The sequence below is a fragment of the Hemibagrus wyckioides genome, linkage group LG13, assembly GCF_019097595.1.
Source record: "Hemibagrus wyckioides isolate EC202008001 linkage group LG13, SWU_Hwy_1.0, whole genome shotgun sequence".
NCBI classification, from domain to species: domain Eukaryota; kingdom Metazoa; phylum Chordata; class Actinopteri; order Siluriformes; family Bagridae; genus Hemibagrus; species Hemibagrus wyckioides.
The window spans coordinates 10,501,283-10,521,356 of record NC_080722.1 but is presented as its reverse complement, the minus strand read 5'-3'; the positions used below and the strand labels follow the sequence as shown (position 1 = coordinate 10,521,356).

The 20,074-nt window shown below is 39.9% G+C and overlaps 1 protein-coding gene across 2 annotated transcripts in view; it reads right to left on the bottom strand.

Annotated features, from left to right (window-relative positions):
- Nucleotides 1-20,074, bottom strand: part of kif19 (kinesin family member 19) — a 37,451-nt gene that overhangs the window by 1,263 nt on the left and 16,114 nt on the right. The window contains exons 3-19 of one of the 2 annotated variants that reach the window (XM_058407169.1): nucleotides 14,438-14,548; nucleotides 14,196-14,283; nucleotides 13,031-13,167; nucleotides 10,608-10,733; nucleotides 9,793-9,987; nucleotides 8,637-8,783; nucleotides 8,023-8,145; nucleotides 7,673-7,829; nucleotides 6,864-7,038; nucleotides 6,515-6,713; nucleotides 5,697-5,967; nucleotides 5,459-5,580; nucleotides 5,161-5,324; nucleotides 4,139-4,244; nucleotides 3,839-3,962; nucleotides 1,146-1,519; nucleotides 205-370 (exon numbers count right to left, since the gene is read on the bottom strand). In XM_058407169.1, coding sequence (XP_058263152.1) covers nucleotides 205-370; nucleotides 1,146-1,519; nucleotides 3,839-3,962; nucleotides 4,139-4,244; nucleotides 5,161-5,324; nucleotides 5,459-5,580; nucleotides 5,697-5,967; nucleotides 6,515-6,713; nucleotides 6,864-7,038; nucleotides 7,673-7,829; nucleotides 8,023-8,145; nucleotides 8,637-8,783; nucleotides 9,793-9,987; nucleotides 10,608-10,733; nucleotides 13,031-13,167; nucleotides 14,196-14,283; nucleotides 14,438-14,548 — 2,785 coding nt within the window. Of the gene's footprint in view, nucleotides 1-204; nucleotides 371-1,130; nucleotides 1,520-3,838; nucleotides 3,963-4,138; nucleotides 4,245-5,160; nucleotides 5,325-5,458; nucleotides 5,581-5,696; nucleotides 5,968-6,514; nucleotides 6,714-6,863; nucleotides 7,039-7,672; nucleotides 7,830-8,022; nucleotides 8,146-8,636; nucleotides 8,784-9,792; nucleotides 9,988-10,607; nucleotides 10,734-13,030; nucleotides 13,168-14,195; nucleotides 14,284-14,437; nucleotides 14,549-20,074 lie in introns of both variants that reach the window. The other variant, XM_058407168.1, reaches the window with a different exon arrangement.

Here is a 20,074-nt window from a genome sequence, read left to right as displayed (position 1 = left end):
TATTTACCACTATTTAGAACTCAAGTCAAGTTCAAGGTCAATATGTGGTTTATAATGGCACAGGAATGAAAACAACACTGGTGACATAAATGAATGACGGATTTATTATGGTACATACGGTATCGTGCATATTAGTCAGGAAAGGTATGCTTGTTACATAACTGTGGGAAATCATGTACAGACACTATCGAGTGTGTTACTGACCTGTCTGGTGGTTGGCGTGGGAGGGTCGGGCTTTGCCAAGCTGAACCGGAGCTCTGTGCTGAGGGCGCAGGAGGGGTGCAGGAGGCTGACCGTTAATGTGTAGGTGTGGGTCAGAAGTGCTATCAAGAGGCCGGAAACGTTGGCTAGTGCTCTTCCCCTGAGTTAGCTGCAAGCGAAAATATACCTAAATGTAATCATTTACTCAATCCAATTTATTTAAAATACCAATGATGTAAATGTCAAAAATAAAGGAAACTAGCTGAGGGCTTTTTCACATGTAATTTATTTATTTATTTGGTTGGTTAGTTGATTACGTATTTATTTATTTATTTATTTATTTATTTATTTATTTATTTATTTATTTATGCAGTATTTACCTTAAATGCCTTTACCACATTGTACAGTTTATATTAGCAGGAGTTTTGGCAGGAACAAAAGAAATACTTGATTCAGTTAACAAAAATTATCAAGCATCTGCTCCTTGTACTCTGTGTTAGGAATACTTTGATGACTTCCTGGCAGACAAGTCTATGTGCATTTTCTGTCACTGTATTTCTGATTAATAAATAAAAGACTTCTGAGACTATGACACTAGTCCTGACACTTCCCACACACCTCTTATCACATGCTTCTCAACAATATTGTACAATGGCTGAAATTTGGGACAGGTGAAAATGTACAAGCACAACAAGCAAAAGTATCTGTTTCATTCAGACTTGTCCTGTGCAACAGTCAGGGGTAGAAACAGTCTGAGATTACTGACAAAGATCATCAAGTGTGCAAGCACTGCATATTTTAGCATGTGCATATTTATTATTCAAATGTCTGTCTCATTGCTTCTATCACAGCTGGTCAATTATTCCTTGCCAGGCTTTTATGTAAATAATTACTCTAACAATGTGATGAAAAATGTCTTAATGACTCACAGCTTGTCCAGTCACCTCAAAGGAGCGAGATCTTCTTTTGCGCCTGCGAGCCTCAAAGTCCTGCTCCCGTGGGCCGGTGTTTTTGGCCACAGCCTGGCGGTTCCTGGGTCGTGTCCAGGTGCTGTTTGGGACAGGGCCGTCGCCTGTGCTGCTCGACAGATTGTCGTCGGATGTGGCGTGGCGGAGCTCTGGGCTTGGCTGCCGTCCTCGACGCAGCACCGGCCTTTTCAGAGGCGCATCAGTTAAATACAATATACTCTTATTTTTTTTGGGATCCAGAGTCAAAGGAGGAGGAGGAACACGCAGGGCATCAATCTCCAGCACTTTGGAACGTCGCCGCGCTGCTTTCACAGCAATGCTGTGCACACCTCTTAGAATCTGCTGCCTCTCTAAAGAAGGAAAAAGTGGAAGATAGAGAATTATCAACAGATGGTGCAGAAGATTCCTTCAGACAGGAATTAAGCCAAGTATATGGACTCTAATGAATTTTTATAGAAGACATTAAACAGCTAACGCAAGGCTGTATCCAATAAACCAGCACATTATCGTGATTTCTCATCCCAAGGTTTATACTAAGTCAAAGACAACTAGCTTTTTCTCTGTAATCGATAATAAAACATATGATATAAGATCAGGGTATAGAGTTGGTCAGTGTGTCTAACATATTATTCCATATCTATTACAGCACAGACAATAGGTCCAGCTGTAATTCAAATGATACACTATATTGCCAAAAGTATTCGCTCACCCATCCAAATAATCAGAATCAGGTGTTCCAATCACTTCCATGGCCACAGGTGTATAAAATCAAGCACCTAGGCATGCAGACTGTTTTTACAAACATTTGTGAAAGAATGGGTCGCTCTCAGGAGCTCAGTGAATTCCAGCGTGGAACTGTGATAGGATGCCACCTGTGCAACAAATCCAGTCGTGAAATTTCCTCTCTCCTAAATATTCCACAATCAACTGTCAGCTGTATTATAAGAACGTGGAAGTGTTTGGGAACAACAGCAACTCAGCCACGAAGTGGTAGGCCACGTAAACTGACGGAGCGGGGTCAGCGGATGCTGAGGCGCATAGTGCGAAGAGGTCGCCAACTTTCTGCAGAGTCAATCGCTACAGACCTCCAAACTTCATGTGGCCTTCAGATTAGCTCAAGAACAGTGCGCAGAGAGCTTCATGGAATGGGTTTCCATGGCCGAGCAGCTGCATCCAAGCCATACATCACCAAGTGCAATGCAAAGCGTCGGATGCAGTGGTGTAAAGCACACCGCCACTGAACTCTAGAGGAGTGGAGACGCGTTCTCTGGAGTGACGAATCGCGCTTCTCCATCTGGCAATCTGATGGACGAGTCTGGGTTTGGCGGTTGCCAGGAGAACGGTACTTGTCTGACTGCATTGTGCCAAGTGTAAAGTTTGGTGGAGGGGGGATTATGGTGTGGGGTTGTTTTTCAGGAGCTGGGCTTGGCCCCTTAGTTCCATTGAACGGAACTCTGAATGCTTCAGCATACCAAGACATTTTGGACAATTCCATGCTCCCAACTTTGTGGGAACAGTTTGGAGCTGGCCCCTTCCTCTTCCAACATGACTGTGCACCAGTGCACAAAGCAAGGTCCATAAAGACATGGATGACAGAGTCTGGTGTGGATGAACTTGACTGGCCTGCACAGAGTCCTGACCTCAACCCAATAGAACACCTTTGGGATGAATTAGAGCGGAGACTGAGAGCCAGGCCTTCTCGTCCAACATCAGTGCCTGACCTCACAAATGCACTTCTGGAAGAATGGTCAAAAATTCCCATAAACACACTCCTAAACCTTGTGGACAGCCTTCCCAGAAGAGTTGAAGCTGTTATAGCTGCAAAGGGTGGACCGACTTCATATTGAACCCTATGGATTAGGAATGGGATGTCACTTAAGTTCATATGCGAGTCAAGGCAGGTGAGTGAATACTTTTGGCAATATAGTGTAGCTTCATATCTATTATGCTATTGTTTTAACATTAGGAAGTAACTAATTTTGTGGATGTTTCACTACATTCAATGTGACAATAAACAGATAAATAGTATGGCGTTCTTTAATTACGTGTTCTTGACATCCTTGGTAAAATGCTTTGGTATAAAGTGATAATTAAAGAATAAATTAATAAGTCAGTTATTTTTCCTATAACAGCAGGTCCTGTCATATTTTAGATCTCAAATAATGCACACATTTCGCATTTATTACCATGTAACTGAAAGTTCCTACATTCACTGATGACAATGTCAAGTCTCCAGGGTTGTGTCATAAACGTGATATAATGATAACAGTACTCGCTACCAATACATGCACGATTTTCAGCTAAAAATGTATTTGTGCTTTCAGGAATCATTATTAAATAAAACCTGTCTAAAATGAGAGGACTGTCTAAATAATGTTTTACCCATCAGGCTCAGGTAAAATCGGTGGCAAAGTGTGTCATCCCAAGGTTTATACTAAGTCAAAGACAGCTAGCTTTAACAACTATCTCTGAAATCAATAATAAAACATATGATATAAGATCAGAGTATAGAGTTGATCAGTGTTACACTTCCACTTACAATTTACACTTCCACTTATGTATAGTATATATCTGCACTGGTTGTATTAATACACTTTATGAAGTTAGTATACAACATTTGGCAACAGTGTGACGTCAGATTAGTATTAATACTATAAATTCATCTTCACCTTTAGGAGTGAGAGGAGCTTCAGTTCCGTTCTCACTGCTCTCAGGTGAAGAGTCCAAGTGGCTGCTCACACTGTGGCTCAAGAGGCTGTAGCTTAGAGCTCCATCTAAAGCGCTGGGCAACAACTACAAACAAAAGAGGCAACCATAATGTCATTTTATATAGCACAGACATATAGGCTTAGGAATCCTTCATAGCGTCTCTAGATTGGATGGAACAGTACTCAAGGCAATATCTGAACCACTGTCTGTTGAAACACCTCTACAGAAACATACACTGATTGAAACTTAAGAGTGCTGACCTCTCTGTTGCCCTGTCCATTGATGTGAATAGGTGGAGGAGTCATGACCACAGAGTTCTTTATCTGCTTTGCATGAGGGCTGCTCTTAAACACGCGGTTACTGTCACTGAGGATGACATGAAAGAAAACATGTACGAAATGCTATGGGCTGAAACAACAGCATGATGTTACAAGTTTTATAACAACGAGAAGGTTTTAAATTACCATTAAAATGTTTTGTTTGTTTTTCTCTTTGTATACCAAAAAAACCCAGAGTCAAAACCTATAACCTATAAACCTGTATATGGTTCATATTTTGGACCATGCATTACTCTACAGGTGTAACAGAAGTTCATTACACTGTAAACAAGCCTAAAGTATATCAGAAGTGAAATTTCACATTTAGTGCTTTTTATTTAGTTTTCTTTCAAATTTTATAGTAACCAAAGTCGTTTTCTTGAATCAATCACTAGTGTAAGATTCCATATCAATTAAAGAAGTATATGCCACAGCGCTGTTGTCCACTTAATTCTGATTGGTCAGGAGGTGATTATTACAAATCTATTACAGCACTGGACAATACGTCCAGCTGTAATTCAAATGATAGCTTCAGATCTATTATGCTATTGTTTTAACATTAGGAAGTAACTAATTTTGTGGATGTTTCACTACATTCAGTGTCGTGTTCTTGACATCCTTGGTAAAATACTTTGGTATAAAGTGATAATTAAAGAATAAATTAATAAGTCAGTTATTTTTCCTATAACAGCAGGTCCTGTCATATTTCAGTCCTCAAATAATGTACACATTTCGCATTTATTACCATGTAATTGAAAGTTCCTACATTCACAGATGACAATGTCAAGTCTCCAGGGTTGTGTCATAAACATGATATAATGATAACAGTACTCGCTGCCAATGCATGCACGATTTTCAGCTAAAAATGTATTTGTGCTTTCAGAACTAGCACCGAAAACTAACTCAAGAATCATTTTTAAATAAAGCCTGTCTAAAATGAGGGGACTGTCTAAATAATGTTTTACCCATCAGGCTCAGGTAAAATCGGTGGCAAAGTGTGTCTCCGCACTTTGACCCTTCCTTGTCTGGTTTCGGACCCCAGTGTGCGAACACTCTCCTGATCTGAATCCAGCTCCTGCAAGGGGTCACGCCCTCTGCTGGGGAGAGCAATCTTGGGCAGAGAACCCTCCTATAAATAAAAGGCAGGGTAAGCATGTGAGTATTCGTACAAGTACAGATGAATCAATGCTTTTGGTGAATGAGTATATAGAAGCATTTGACATGTACAGTATAAGCATTTCAAAGCGCAATACGAATTCACACCTTCAGAGTGTGGATGGTGACCTTGTCTAAAGCTATGACTCGATCCAGATTTCCCTCATCCAACTCTCTAATATACATATCATACAGCTCCTGTAGTTGTGGAGGCACCAGCAGACTGTGATCTATGTATGAGATATAAAAACATTGTTAAAGCTGATAAACATTAATAAACATTTGAACGTAGACTTTCATATATCACAACAAAGTTCCCGCTCTGTTCTGCCCTGACACCACTCACTGTCGATGAACTGCCGCTGCTGCTGGATGATCTCATGGCATAGCTGCCTGTGCTGTGCGAAGCGCTGCACCACAACATCCTTCTGGCGGATGACGTTGTCCTTGAGAAGTGTGTGCGACTGCATCTCTGCATTCTCAATCTCCAGCTCGTGCACCTTACACAGCAGTCCGAGGACCTCCCGCTGCTCCTCTGAGCTCACCCTGCATGGCAGCAGCTCCTCCAGACGCCGGGCTCTTTCACGTAACTCCCCTAGGAGGCGCTCCAACCCAGCCTGAACAGCGCAAAGTCACATGCATTTAATAAACTCAGCGAGTGTCCACTAGAGTGTAGTTTTCACCATCATTTGTAATCAATGTGATGTTTTATAGGGTTGTAAATATTTAGAAAGTGTAAAGCAATGACAGACAATTTAATCTATTCACCTTTTGTTTGTAATATGAAGAAGGAATAAAAAACAGAGCTGTTTTCTGTCTATAAAGATTATCCTCCCAGTGTAAAGGACCCAATTCAAATTGTTTACATGTTACATAAGGTCCCAGTAGAATAAGGTGCTGATGGTAATTACAGTGACATAATTAAACCATAGGATGGGAATGGTTTAAAATGTTTGCATATGGGCAATAATTCATGCTCAGGTTGTATTCAGCTCTATGTATTCAGTCTGACTCTCATGAAATCGGAGGTACATTTCACATCTTGTTACTGTTGTTATTGGAATAAAGAGCTTTTGTCACTAATTGCCTCATAAGGAGTCGTTTTCTTCCTTACAGTATCCATGGAAACAAGATCTGAATGTCTGTGTTTCTGTTAGTTATTACCTTTTGTTTGCGTATTTTTTTCTGCTCATTCATAAGCACAACCAGGTTCTCTCTGGCCATGGCCACCTCCTGAGTCTCGTTGCTGTCCGGAGGAGAATCCGGAGTGTCTGAATCCTTCTCACTCTCGTCCTTGTGAAAACTCTCTTTCCTCCGTTCACTTTGCCATTTCCTGTGGTGCCTACTGCGTTCCTGCTCCCAGCTATAGAGAAATAAATTAACACCTCAGATGAGGATCAGGAACTGGCTAATATGGATTCAGTATTAATTATTTTTTATCTACGGTCTTGTGTATGTATGTATGTATGTATGTATGTATGTATGAGTAAGTGATCTATAAAACAATTCTCACTCTGCAATGGTTAGCAGGTGTTTGGACGTGTCAATCTGGATCTCCATGTTCGTGTTGTCCAGTTCCATTAGCCGTTTTCTGATCTCCATCTGCTGTCTGAAGGCTTCGATTAGCTGTTCCCTCAGCTGGTCCATCTCTGCACGGCTCTGCTGGGTGGAATGAGCCTGGACCTCCGCTACAACACCACAAGGGGGCAACAGTAAGCCAGAGTCTGTTTGAAAGGGCACTCAACAGCAACAAGTGTCATATCCATGTCAGATAGTTGCTATGGTGTAGGGGGAGGAGTCTGTGACAGTATGTATCCAGATGTAAACAACCTATAAAAGTACTCAGGTATATAGAAGTAAGAGTAATAAAAACATTTAAGCTCTGAAATCAATTTAAGCAATTCCGTCAAATATTTTAGCATTTTATTTCCTACGTAAAATGGCACACTGAACCCAAATAGCAACTAAATGATGGCCATTAAGGCAAATAATCAATCTCACATATGACTGCGAGTTAACTGTAGCAAGTTAACAATCTCACATATGACTGCGAGTTAACTGTAGCATGTAACAGGTGAATGTACCATGTTTCAGTTCTGTTTATTTTAGGTCCGTGGATGTAGTCGTTTATAGCTCCAACGGACTAGAAATAATATCAGGGGCTTGTTATTTGTTAGAGTGAATGCCACATATGAGCTCATTCTTGACCAGACTGTTTATGGCATGGAAATCTTGCCTTGTAAATCATTTCAACAGCACTGTTTTAGTGCAATGAGGGGTCAAACAAATCTGCACTATAAACCATTGGAAAAAGTGAGGTACCCTGCACATGACGTATGTCTGTTCTGTCAGCATTGCTCTGCCGTCCAGACTGTTCAGCAATCTTTTTCTTCAGTCTCTGTATCTCACTGCGCAGGTCTGCGATGATGCTGGTGTACTGGGCAATGTGGTAGGACACATTCAGCAAATTTCTCTTGACCTACAAAGAGAGAGAGAGAGAGAGAGAGAGAATAGATTAATATACTAATTAATATCTCTCAGTGAACATGTCTAGCGCTGTGTTTTTCTGTTTTCACTAGTTTATTGAGCTCCAACCTCCACTGACATGCTATAAAGGTGTGTATTGGTGTGTATCCATGTGTGTGTGCAGTTGTGTGGTTGTATGTCCTCACCCGTGTGCGGATACTTTTGGCACGATCAGCATAAGTCAAAGTGTTACGAGACTCTTCAAAGGCGGATGAAGCAGGACTTATATGAGCTATCATTACTGTCCGACTGTTCCCACCAAGAGAGTCCTGTCAGTCAGAGACAAAAGAAAAGTCCATTTTTTTCTATTCTATAGCTACAAAAGAGGGATACAGAAAAAGGGCACAGAAAATGGGTGACAAATCAAAGGAGTGGCTGTCTTATGGAGTGGACCATGAGCATGAGCAATGTTTCGGCCATGGTCTGAGTTTAACTGTCTCCTTAGAGTAAAAGCTCACTGCAAATTTGAAACCATGATGAAAGATTTCTATCCTGATGGGAGAAGTTGCTTCCAGGAGGACACAACCCCATCCGCAGTGCACAAATTGTTTGATGAGGATGAAAATCATATGCTTTGGCCTTACCATACTCACCAAATGAACACTTATGAGAGTTTTTAGCCTGTGTGTTGGATAGCACTCTACACCATCATCAATACACTAACTGAGGGAAAAACTTCACTGCATACCTGGTTGGTTTTTCCTTTTATTTGTCACTCATCTATAGTCAAATAAAGAGAGAGAGAACATCACGTCTTAACCTTAAGCAGTCGTGTCAGCTTGCTGTCTCTGTAGTTGATGTATTTGTTGCCATTTTTCTCACTCAGAGCATTGATACAGTTTCCCAGTGCCAAGAGAGATCTGTTTATGTGAGCTCCTTCCTTCAGCCTCTGTCCCCTGTTCTGTGTCTAAAAATGGGGCAAGAAATGCGATTATTACAAAGTATAGACTATATATTAATAGAATCTGCCGTTCACTTCTGGAAATTAACAGGATCCAATGCCAGCTAATAAACTGCCATAAATACATGCAAGCCAAAAAGGCGACAACTTCAGACCTTTTTTTTCCATTTGCAGTTCTCTCATCTATTCCTCTGTTTTGAAGTTGCATATATTTACCTTTCACTGACAAACAAATCTAAAATCTCAAATATATAAAAGATCGTTCTATGAGCAGAGAAATTCCTCTGTGCAAACCAGCTTCTGGGTCTTACAACTATTTCCACCAAGAGACTCGGGTTGTTTAACACTTATAGCTGTTTCCCTGGTAGACGCTCATCCTCTTTCCAAATACATTCTGCTGTGCGATTTTCTTTAGATTGGAAAAATCCAACTAAATAAGCAAGTCTGTGACACAGCACCCTACTGTGAAGCTATTAGAGATTTAGAGAAGTTCAGTCATTTTCTAATGAGAACATGGTTATTGACAAGAAACCCAATTTCCCCTTTAAAATCACATTATTTTTCTGAGATATTATAATTTGAACCAATTGATTAAAGACAGGTGCAACAAACAGCGGACTGTAACATAGCTGTTAAAATGTAGAAGAGTGTACTATAAAAATACTGTAAAAAATGCAGATCTGCCCTACTTACGTGAGGTGCTTATTTCTTCAGTTAGATAGTAATTGTTTTTGCTTGCACGAACGTCTACCGCAGAGGTGTCCAATTTTATTCGGAAAGGGCAGTGTGCATGCAGGTTTTAATTCCAACCAAGCAGAAGCCACACCTGAGTCTACTGAAAGCCAAGATGAACCGATGGAGTCAAACAGGTAGAATCAGGTGTGGCTCCTGCTTGATTACAACAAGAAAACCTGCACCCACACTGGCCCTTTGTGGAAGGGATTGGACACCTCTGCTCTGTCACAATCACACGCACAGACTCGGACAAGTACACAATAGCAGGTTTGTACTGTACCTGTGCAGCACGTTCAGAGCCGGCAAGGTCGATCATAAATAGCCGAGCAAATCGGACCTCCTGCAGGACATCTCTGCAGCGACTCTGCTGCCGCACAGCCACCTGGAGCACGGCATGAGAGCGCGAGGACGTCTGATTGGCCGCCGTCGGTTCCTGAGTGCGCTGCTTATTCCCCTTCATCAACAACTCCATGATCTAATAAAGAAAAAAACACAGACACTTGAGATAATGAAAATAGAGAGTGGTAAATTGAGTGTGGAGAAACTGTATTGATGTGTGCAAATTGCATGCATACTAGAAACCTCAGTGTTTACTGTGACACAAGTGGAGTGTTTTTGTCTTGTTTGTTTCTCTGAAATTAAATTAAGGTCTACTTCGTACTACTGTGATAATGCTGTTTTACAGGCTGGGAGGAAATTATTGTGGGTGGAAATATAGACAAATTAGCAAAGCCTGCAAATTAACATGATCATCACTATTCATAGTTTAAAGATTTAAAATTGTTGGATGGAGTGGACTAGATGCTATTGAGAAACCTCTTCCCTGACATTTCTACTGTATACCTCTGAAATTCAAATGCAAATAAAGAGAATAAGCTATCTAGAATATCAAGCATCTCTAAAGCACCAACATACCACAGTTAATATAAGTTTTCCCATGTAAATATGGACATATCTTTCGGTTATTGATTAATTGTGGCCGTTGAGAGTATCACAAGGCAATTTAAAACAAATATTAATAAAATCGTTAATAATTTCCACTTGATAATAATTCCCGTTAACACTTTCCACTTGATGAAGGAGTGTGTAACTGACCTCACGGGCATTAACAGTGGAGACCTCTGTGATGCCAGCTACCTGGATCTCCCCCTTTGAGTCCTCCCTCAGATCTAGAAAGCCGGTGGATGGATTCAGCAAGTCCCGGATCATCTCATTATAGATCTGAAGGGAAAAGGTGCATTCGATTTCGGTGTCCAAGCATTAAAAATCATCATATTCATCCTAAACTGCATTCAGGAAATATATAAATTCATCAGCGCTAAATTTATATAAAATCCATTTCTCTCCAGTGTATAAATATAGCATGTTATTCAGTGCGTCCTAACAACCTGAACCAGAAAAGAACGTTACACAACACCGTAAAAACCTTACAGAGGTTCAGCTAAACCAGGTACTGAACATAACCCCATCCGCGACTGCGGTCACTTCAAAAGCTGTCATTTCAGCAGCGCCAAACAGAACATTTTCTCCATATTAGCAAAGGACGCTTTCATGTCTCCTAAGGAGGTGATTATTTCAGGATGATGATGAAGTATATAAAAGGCCCCTGAAATGGAAGGAAGTGATTAGATGCACTCACACAAACCCAAAATAAATGGAAAATGGAAGTAGACAGAGCAAAAGGGGGAAGGAGGGGTGCAGGACATTTAGTTATATAGTTTCCTGTGGAAGAAAATAAAACACATTAACCTTCTTTTTTATTTACGTAATATGTTTATAAAAGCGACAAGTATCTCTATCTCTAAGTTTCTTTGTGTTTACTGTAGATAGGGTTAGAACGTTAGACTTGGATACATATAAAATATAGATTACATACACATAAATAGTGTGTGTGTGTGTGTGTGTGTGTATTTGGTGGAATCTGATGAGACAGAGAAAGGCACCAGATGGGTCCTTTCCAAATCGCAGTCATAAACCAGCCTTTAACTTCTTTGTGTGTGTGTGAGTGAAGACAAATATTCTCCTCCTCAGAGACAGCAGAGCGGCTCCACCAGGGCCAGAGATCAACCAGCAACCGTTACGGCCCTCTATGTGGCCGAGGCTCAATGATCAATTCTGATTTATCATCGCTGCATTCAGACAGGTTGCTCAGCTGGTGTTCAGAGTAGCATTTTTCACCCAATGTCTTGCATATCTGTGTTATTACCATGCTGCTCTGTAACCTTTACATGACCAACCTGTGTGTGATTGTGCCCTTGTACATGACCTGACAGCTGGTCCATTCAAATTCTTGGAAGGGGGCTTTTTAATAAAGATCAATCAATTATGTTCCCTTCCTTTCTTTCTCTTTGCTGCCAGGCTCTTGTTGGCTGAATAAAGCTCTCAGTCGCTTTCCTTTCACGGCTTTCCTTTCACATTTGACACTAATGACAGTGTGCTATAACTCTTACAGTACAGACATTTCTCTTCAAAGTCATTTTTAAAAGTGTTGGGCTTTTTTTTTAGATCTCAGGAGGTTGTATAATATGGGAAGTGTGTGTTAGGAAAGTAAAAGTTTCTGACAGTGATGAAGTGATGGACATGGAGAAGACAAAGTTAATGGAACGGCACCAGTGAATTCTCATATCTGATGATAACATGATGATAGCAGACACATAACATAATCTATAGCTAATAATAAGCAGATTAAAACATTTGTTGTTATAGAGCACAGAAAAATATAAAATCACTGGTACGAACAAGGAGATTTTTTTACATTTAGAGAAGGAGTCTCAGGTGTTGAGGTCTTGTAACATTCAGGAATTTTTCAACAAGGAGAGTCTTTAGGACAAAGGACATTACATTTTCTGGGTTTTCAGTAACATGAAACGCTGCATTTTAACTTTAAGAGCGTGAACACCGTGAGGCTGGTGAAGAGACGACCGTTGCGTTCTATCAACTATAAACGTTTAAGAAGTACAATGTGTCCATCATTAATTACAACATTTGCACTTGTGGATAAGTTGCTGTGGTATAAATATTTCGGGAAGTGCAGTTACTGGAAAATTATCACCTTGAGGATGGTTACAGTAACTGCGCTTTGTGTCAAGCTGCATCACAACACCCTATTGTTGATTATTTTATAATCCTGTCACATTTTATTCCTTACTTAATGGTGTTTTGGTCTGTCAAGTAGACGGCCTCACACTTTGTCCAGTTCATATCCTATTTCAGTATGCTTAAAGGATCAGACACTTGGTAAACAATAGATTATCGCAGTGGGATGTCGGCTCTGGACGGCCTCTTACAAACGCACCATCGTGTTAGCGACTGTACTGAAGTGTAAACTGGAATAATTGGTTGTTAGTGTTAAACCAGTACCTTTTACACAATATGTTCACTGATAATGAATTCCAGAAAATGTGTTTAATATCATCATTGGCCATAGGGATTGTTCATGGGCACAATATTTTATTTTTAGTACTTCCGTTGAATTTACAGGGCCAGTGGTTTGTGAGTAATCATGTCTATAATCTTACCTCTAGGTAAGACATGGAGACACTGTACTGCATGTCATCACTGGTCTCTTCAATAGCTTTGAACAGGTCGTTAAGAGTGCGGACATAGATGCCAGGCTCTTTATCCGTGCCCAACATAGTGTACGTCTTCCCACAACCTACACATAAACACAAGCAAAACTAAGAATCACACAGATAAATATACTGATGTACAGACATATGCTATATGACTAAAAGTATGTGGACATCTGATCAGCACACCCATATGTGCTTCTTCTCATAGAGTACATAGAGAAGTGGTAGTCAGTTGTCCACAAACTTTTGATTATATAAGTTACTGCTGCATTAGAATGATCTTGTTCCCCCATTGATTTCTATAACATTTAAATAGAGACAGCATTTGTTTATGGAACAAGCACAGTGAGTCCCAAGGTAAGGTCCTGTTGTTCATGACCATGTTTTTTTAGGCAGCTCTCAGACAGGAAAAGACCTTACGCTGGCTTTAGGGATGGAAGGTGATTAAAATAGAGAGTAAACACAGGTATAAATGGACAGGCTTTTCCATAATAAGATTCTCCTAATCACACTCGGTGTAAACAGTGGGGTTAAAAGGGTAGTTACAAAGTAGTGCTTTTAATTTCAATTATTATGAGATAAAACTGAACAAAGTACTTTTTTTTAAGCATGTCAAGTTGCAAGATTTTTCTGATCGGGGCTAGACTTATATAATAATATATAATAATAATATATCCCCCAAAAAACAAACTTTTACAAAATTTCCATGTAATGACTTGTTTCCGGTTTGTGTGACAGCTATTCCCAAAGTTGATGGAGAAAGCTTGAAGGTTTGATAATGTTTTGAATTCTATGGCACATCACATGCGTCTCAAAAAAGACAAAAATAAAATAAAACACAATTAAAGGACAGGCAGATATGCCTTGTGTGCCGCTCAAGTGGCTAGTATAAAGCTGCACAGAAACTTTATAAAGCAAAGACAGCTTTCACCACGGAGACCAAACAAACGAAACAACCCAATTAATATCTTAAGGCTTGTGAATTCTTAGAAGCTCTTGTGTTCTTAGACACTGGATGTCTCCTTGGCTTAATAAGGAGAAAGCATTAGTTTCCCTTTAGAAAGCCGTATGCACACACTCGTTTCCGCATACGGAGTAAAGGATGACTAACCTGTGGGTCCGTAGGCAAACACAGTGGCATTGTATCCTGATATAAGGCCCTCGATTAACCCTTTTGTAGTGGCTCGGTACACCTCCTCCTGTTCACAACACACATGGAGGTTTTTGTCTTTATAATCAGCTCTTATACCATACATACAGATATTACAGTGCAGAAAATATACAGATATGCCTGATTTTCGCTTGCTGTATGCTGTGGTCACATGGACTTTACAGATTCAAACTGAGACCTACTTGTGTGGCTGTGTAGTCAAAGGCCACATCAAACATGTATGTCTTCTCTCTGGAACGATGGGCTCGCAGGATGTCATCCGGATCCTCCAGAGGGTCCATCAGCACTACCATCTGAGAGACAGAGTCAGAAAAGATAGATAGATAGATAGACACAGAGAGAGAGAGAGAGAGAGAGAGAGAGAGAGAGAGAGAGAGACAGAGAGACAGAGAGAGAGAGAGAGAGAGAGAAGAGAGAGATACACAGAGTGAGAGAGAGAGAGAGAGAGAGACAGACAGACACACAGAGTGAGAGAGAGAGAGAGAGAGAGAGAGAGAGAGAGAGAGATTATTTTCATCTCACTAACTGATAGAGAGGTAAATTAAAAGAAGTGAACAGTAGACACCAAAGCCGTCAATATCCATTTACATAAAGATTTAGTATCCAAATGCAATTTAATATTAATGACCTTAAACTTTCTACAGAGACTCTAGCTCTATACGGTGTGTTCAGATCACATAAACCACAGAGTGTGAGAACCGAACGTTTTTTTATTGTTTCAAGAAAATTCTTAAATTTACTATTATCATAAATTTACAAGCATCAGATTTATTTTCTGTTTTTCTTTACTCACAATAACGTTTCCTTTCCTTTGATAGTTCAAGTACAAATCCACTATTTATTTTAGCTTAGCTTGATTCAAATCCAAAATGTCATAATCGCAAAATAGTTATTATAGAGGAACAGCTCGAATGTATTAATAGCTCAATATTTTATAATTACTGATTTGATCTGAAACAGCTTTATAATTACAAAATAGTTTTAAAAAATGACTCAGGATTCATTTTCAGGAAATGCATGCTTAATAGATACGGGATAATTAAAACTTGAATGTTTCTTTTATTTTATATTCCACACAAAGCAGAAATAATAAACAATAAAAGTTGTTTTGTAAAAGCCATCGGTTTGATTGTGAAGAACAGAAATAAACGCTTCTTGCTTGCTTATTAATGCTTGGAGCACTATTATCAGGACACAATAATCTGATTATTCTTCCAATCATATTCATTTATACTAACACGTTTTACCCTGGAGTAATTCAAAGCCGACGTAACACCAAGCTACAATAGGGAGCTAGTTATTTTGGATAACTATGAATGGAGAATAATATGTCCTTTTGCTCCGTTCTGACCTCATCATCAGGTCTGTTTAATGCAGCTGAAGAGTATGTCATTGTAAAGCAGCGGTAAATATTACTTTTGCTGAGTTGATGATGAGCTTGCTGTGAATTCGTTTTGGCCTTTTTTCGGCAGATTATTTTCTGGAAATTATGCCGTTGGATAGAAAAGGGCCATGAAGCTGAAACCTTTTTGTGTCAAGAGCTCTACTCATGCTGGAGTGCTGTGAAGCCCACTGCTCGGGCTGCAGCTGCCTGTGACTGGCCGACACTCAGCTCCCCCAGTCGTTTGATGAACCCTCAGATACACACACTGCTGCTTTGAAGCCTATTGTTTGAAATGCACGAGGGGAGATCTGACTTTTAAAAGAGCACAATTAAAACATCAAACAAGGCGAACTCAAGTCTATAAAAAGTGCTTTAGTCTTTCAGTCTGTCCACCTCCTCGTACGCTCTACACCCTACCCAAATTGATGAAGGTCCAAATTATCAACACGATCATCATACACGATCCACATCATCATCCTGTACGTCACGAACTAGCCGAGCCACACTGTATTATCTACATTCAAAAATAGAGCTTTGAGTCTAGTGTTTGCTGTCTCTTTTACTTCTACATTGGATTTGTCATTAATATAACATTAGACGTTGCAGGAAATTGCTGAGAGAGAGCAAAAGAAGCTCTTATTTTTTTCTCTCTTTTTCGCTTTTAGTGGCTGACAACAAAAGATGAATTTTTTCTCCTATCTAGCATTATTGTAACTGCGTCAGTGATGCCTGTCTGTTGCGTCTGAGATGCGGACAACTGCCTTATTTGATTTGTTAAACCATGTATGGACTTATATCTTTTATTTCTCTATAGCCTCCTGTGTCCTATAAGTCAAAAAGGTTCCGGTGTGTTTATCTTGGCGTCAGTGACAACAGCAGCACTGTGTTACTGTAAGTGTTCGCATGTGACTCTAACATTAAGGCTTCATTAACGATCACTGGCCTGCTCTTGGCCATATGGTACGTGTATCTGTTAAGTAACCCAGCACCATCACACACAAACACACACTGAGACAGCTGCACAGTGGGTCCTTTGGCACCACGCATTGTGTTAAGTTCTCCACCCAACTCTACATTACAGTGTTTCTGATTAACCTAATTGATAACCGGAGCTTATTGTTAATTCAAATATTTCCCATAATGCACGTCACTGTACACTCAGGCTATCAGAATGCATTTGACTCTGTCAGTGTTACAGGAACTTCCACAATGTTTACGTATCCAAATGCAAAATGTCTGCACTGAATTAACATTGGAATATTTACAATTCTACTTTTAGTGTAAATACTAAAAAGCAATTCGTTTCCTTAACATTTTGGTAAAAAAAAAAATTGCTTATGTTGCTAGATCACACTCTATATGAATGGACTGATACGCTTATGCTTATGAATTATATATATTTATCATTAAACTTAAAAAATCATAAATTACTTAGAAGAGCAATTAGTTCTTCATTAATTATAGACAAAGCTCAAACTGTGTTCTGTTCTGAACATAAATAAATGAGATTCTGACTAAATGTATGATGTTTAAATAAATATATAACATAATTCATTTATAAATAATTATACTCCTCTCTCTCATAGCCAAGTAGATTTCTTATTTAATTTCTTTCTAGATGAAAGATTGAATAAGACGCTAAGGGGTTAAAATGGAGGATGTTTCTGTAGATCTGTAACTGTAAATCTTTCCAGTTACAGTTTTAATATACATCATTAATTGTGCTTCGGTAAAACTGTATGTTAACACTTGGTGTTTAAAGATAAAAAAAAAAAACGGAAGGAATTCCATCATACTCTTCTTTCTGTACTGTGTCATAAATAAAGTGGACCCCTGAGCAAGCCATTTAGGTTTCTCAGTGCTCAGTTATATGCCTGGAATGTATTATGCCTCACTGACAAAAACACTAAGGATATTGTACTTCTTCTATAACCCTGTCAAAATATATACTGACTACAAACATAATAAAATTATATAACAATTATATCACTATATGTATAAAAATCTGGGGGACCTGACCATCACACAGACAAAGGTGCTTCTTCCCCAAAGTGTTGCAACAAAGCTGGAAGCACACTTGTATATGTATATGATGTATTTGCGTGCTGTAAAATTCAGATTTCCCTTCACTGGAACTAAGAGGCTCAAACGTGTTCCAGCATGACAATGTCCCCATGCATAAAGCAAAAGGTTTAGTGTGGAAGAACTTGTCCTGCACAGAGCCTGATGAGCTGGAGTACTTACTGTGCATCAGATGCGTCTCACCTGACATCAGTGTCTGATCTCACTAATGCTCTTGTGGCTGAATGAGCACATACCCATAAGCACACTCTAAAATCTAGAGGAAATCCTTCCAAGAAGAGTGGAGGTTATTGAGGCCAGGTTTTCATTTGGTCATATAGTATATATATATTTGTAAAAGTGTAACATCATAGGTTTTGTTATAAATATCATATAAACTTATTTTCTGAATCTACACATTCATGAAGTGTCATTGGAGTGGAATAATAGAAACAAATATATTTCTTGTTTGATTGATTTATTAATTTAGGAACTATTTTCTTATTTAATTTAGTTACTTCATAGCCAAGTCAGGACATGTAACTGTAATATAATCAGCAATCGTATGCAGGGCAACATTATATTTGTACATTACTTATTAATTATGTGCATGACACTCATTCTATTCTAACTGAGGAGAAGTGCTGACAGGGATAGCCTGAAGAGAGGGACTAGCCTGTAGAAAGGAAGAGATCAGGGATAGCCTGAAGAGAGGAAAGAGACAGCTACATGAGAAGAGGAAGAGATCAGGTCTAGCCTGAAGAGACAGCTTCCCAGAAAAGAGGAAGAGATCAGGTCTAGCCTGAAGAGACAGCTTCCCAGAAAAGAGGAAGAGATCAGGTCTAGCCTGAAGAGACAGCTTCCCAGAAAAGAGGAAGAGATCAGGGCTAGCCTGAAGAGAGGAAGAGATCAGGTCTAGCCTGAACAAAGGAAGAGATCAAAAGTAGACTAAAGAGAGGAAGAGACCAGGGATAGCCTGAAGAGATAGCTACCCAGAAAAGAGGAAGAGATCAGGGCTAGCCTGAAGAGAGGAAGAGATCAGGTCTAGCCTGAAGAGACAGCTTCCCAGAAAAGAGGAAGAGATCAGGGCTAGCCTGAAGAGGGGAAGAGATCAGGTCTAGCCTGAACAAAGGAAGAGATCAGAAGTAGACTAAAGAGAGGAAGAGATCAGGGCTAGCCTGAAGAGGGGAAGAGAACAGGTCTAGCCTGAACAAAGGAAGAGATCAGAAGTAGACTAAAGAGAGGAAGAGATCAGGGCTAGCCTGAAGAGGGGAAGAGAACAGGTCTAGCCTGAAGAGACAGCTGGTCTAAAGAGGGGAAGAGACCAGGGCTAGCCTGAAGAGACAGCTACCCAGAGAAGAGGAAGAGATTAGGGCTAGAGTGAAGAGACAGCTGGTCTGAAGAGAGAAAGAGATCAGAGCTAGCCTGAACAAAGGAAGAGCTCAGGACTAGTCTGAAGAGGAAGCTAGCCTGAAGAAAAGAAGAGCTCTGGCTAGCCTGAAGAGAGAAAGAGATCAGGGCTAGCCTGAACAGAGATAAAGAAACAGATTGGGATCCACTCAGAAAGGTAGAAATCTCTGTTTTTTACATGTACTGGATTACGAGAATGTTCACTGTATTAGGCACTGTAATAGGCAGCACAACTGCTCTTCTGATTAATTCATGTTTTCATAAAGCTGCAAAATGAGATGGGAACTGAAGCCAGGCAAGACCTCTGAGGCATGACAACACTGTAGACAAACCAACAATCCATAAAAACATTTTCAGCCAAGCTTTCAGCCAAGCCCACGCGTGTCATATGCTCAAATTTGTTGCTAAGGTTTCAACACTCATCCCCAGGCCATACATGAATCAGCATGACAGCTAGATCATACATTATTAACATAAGCAGCAATAAGCCAAGTTCAACAAAACAGGCTGCAGATTACATGGAATCAATTAGTGATATGGTATTATTTAAATTAGCACAAATAAAAGCGTAGTGGTCAGGGGTGACAATACAAGTCCTCAGGGATGATCAACTTACCAATTAAGAGGCATAGTAGGATTGAGTGGGGAAGGGAGGAAAGCTCTGGATGCTATCCAGCTGATTAAAACATCTATCCATCATAAAGGAGGTGTGTAGGGGGGTATAACTCCTGCTAGAGAGGCTGCCAAGACAAGCTACACTATCGGGTTGGCATTTCCAGCACAGCAGGGACAGTTCATGGCATGGTTTCAATTCCTGATATAGTTCTCAAAGTCGGACCAAGGAATCAAATGGAGGAGGTCTACAATTTGTTTCAACAGATCATCAAGCTAAATTTTTATTGAGCACTTAGTTATTATCATACTTCATGAATCACTTCAATTGACTGCATGTTATTCAAAGCTC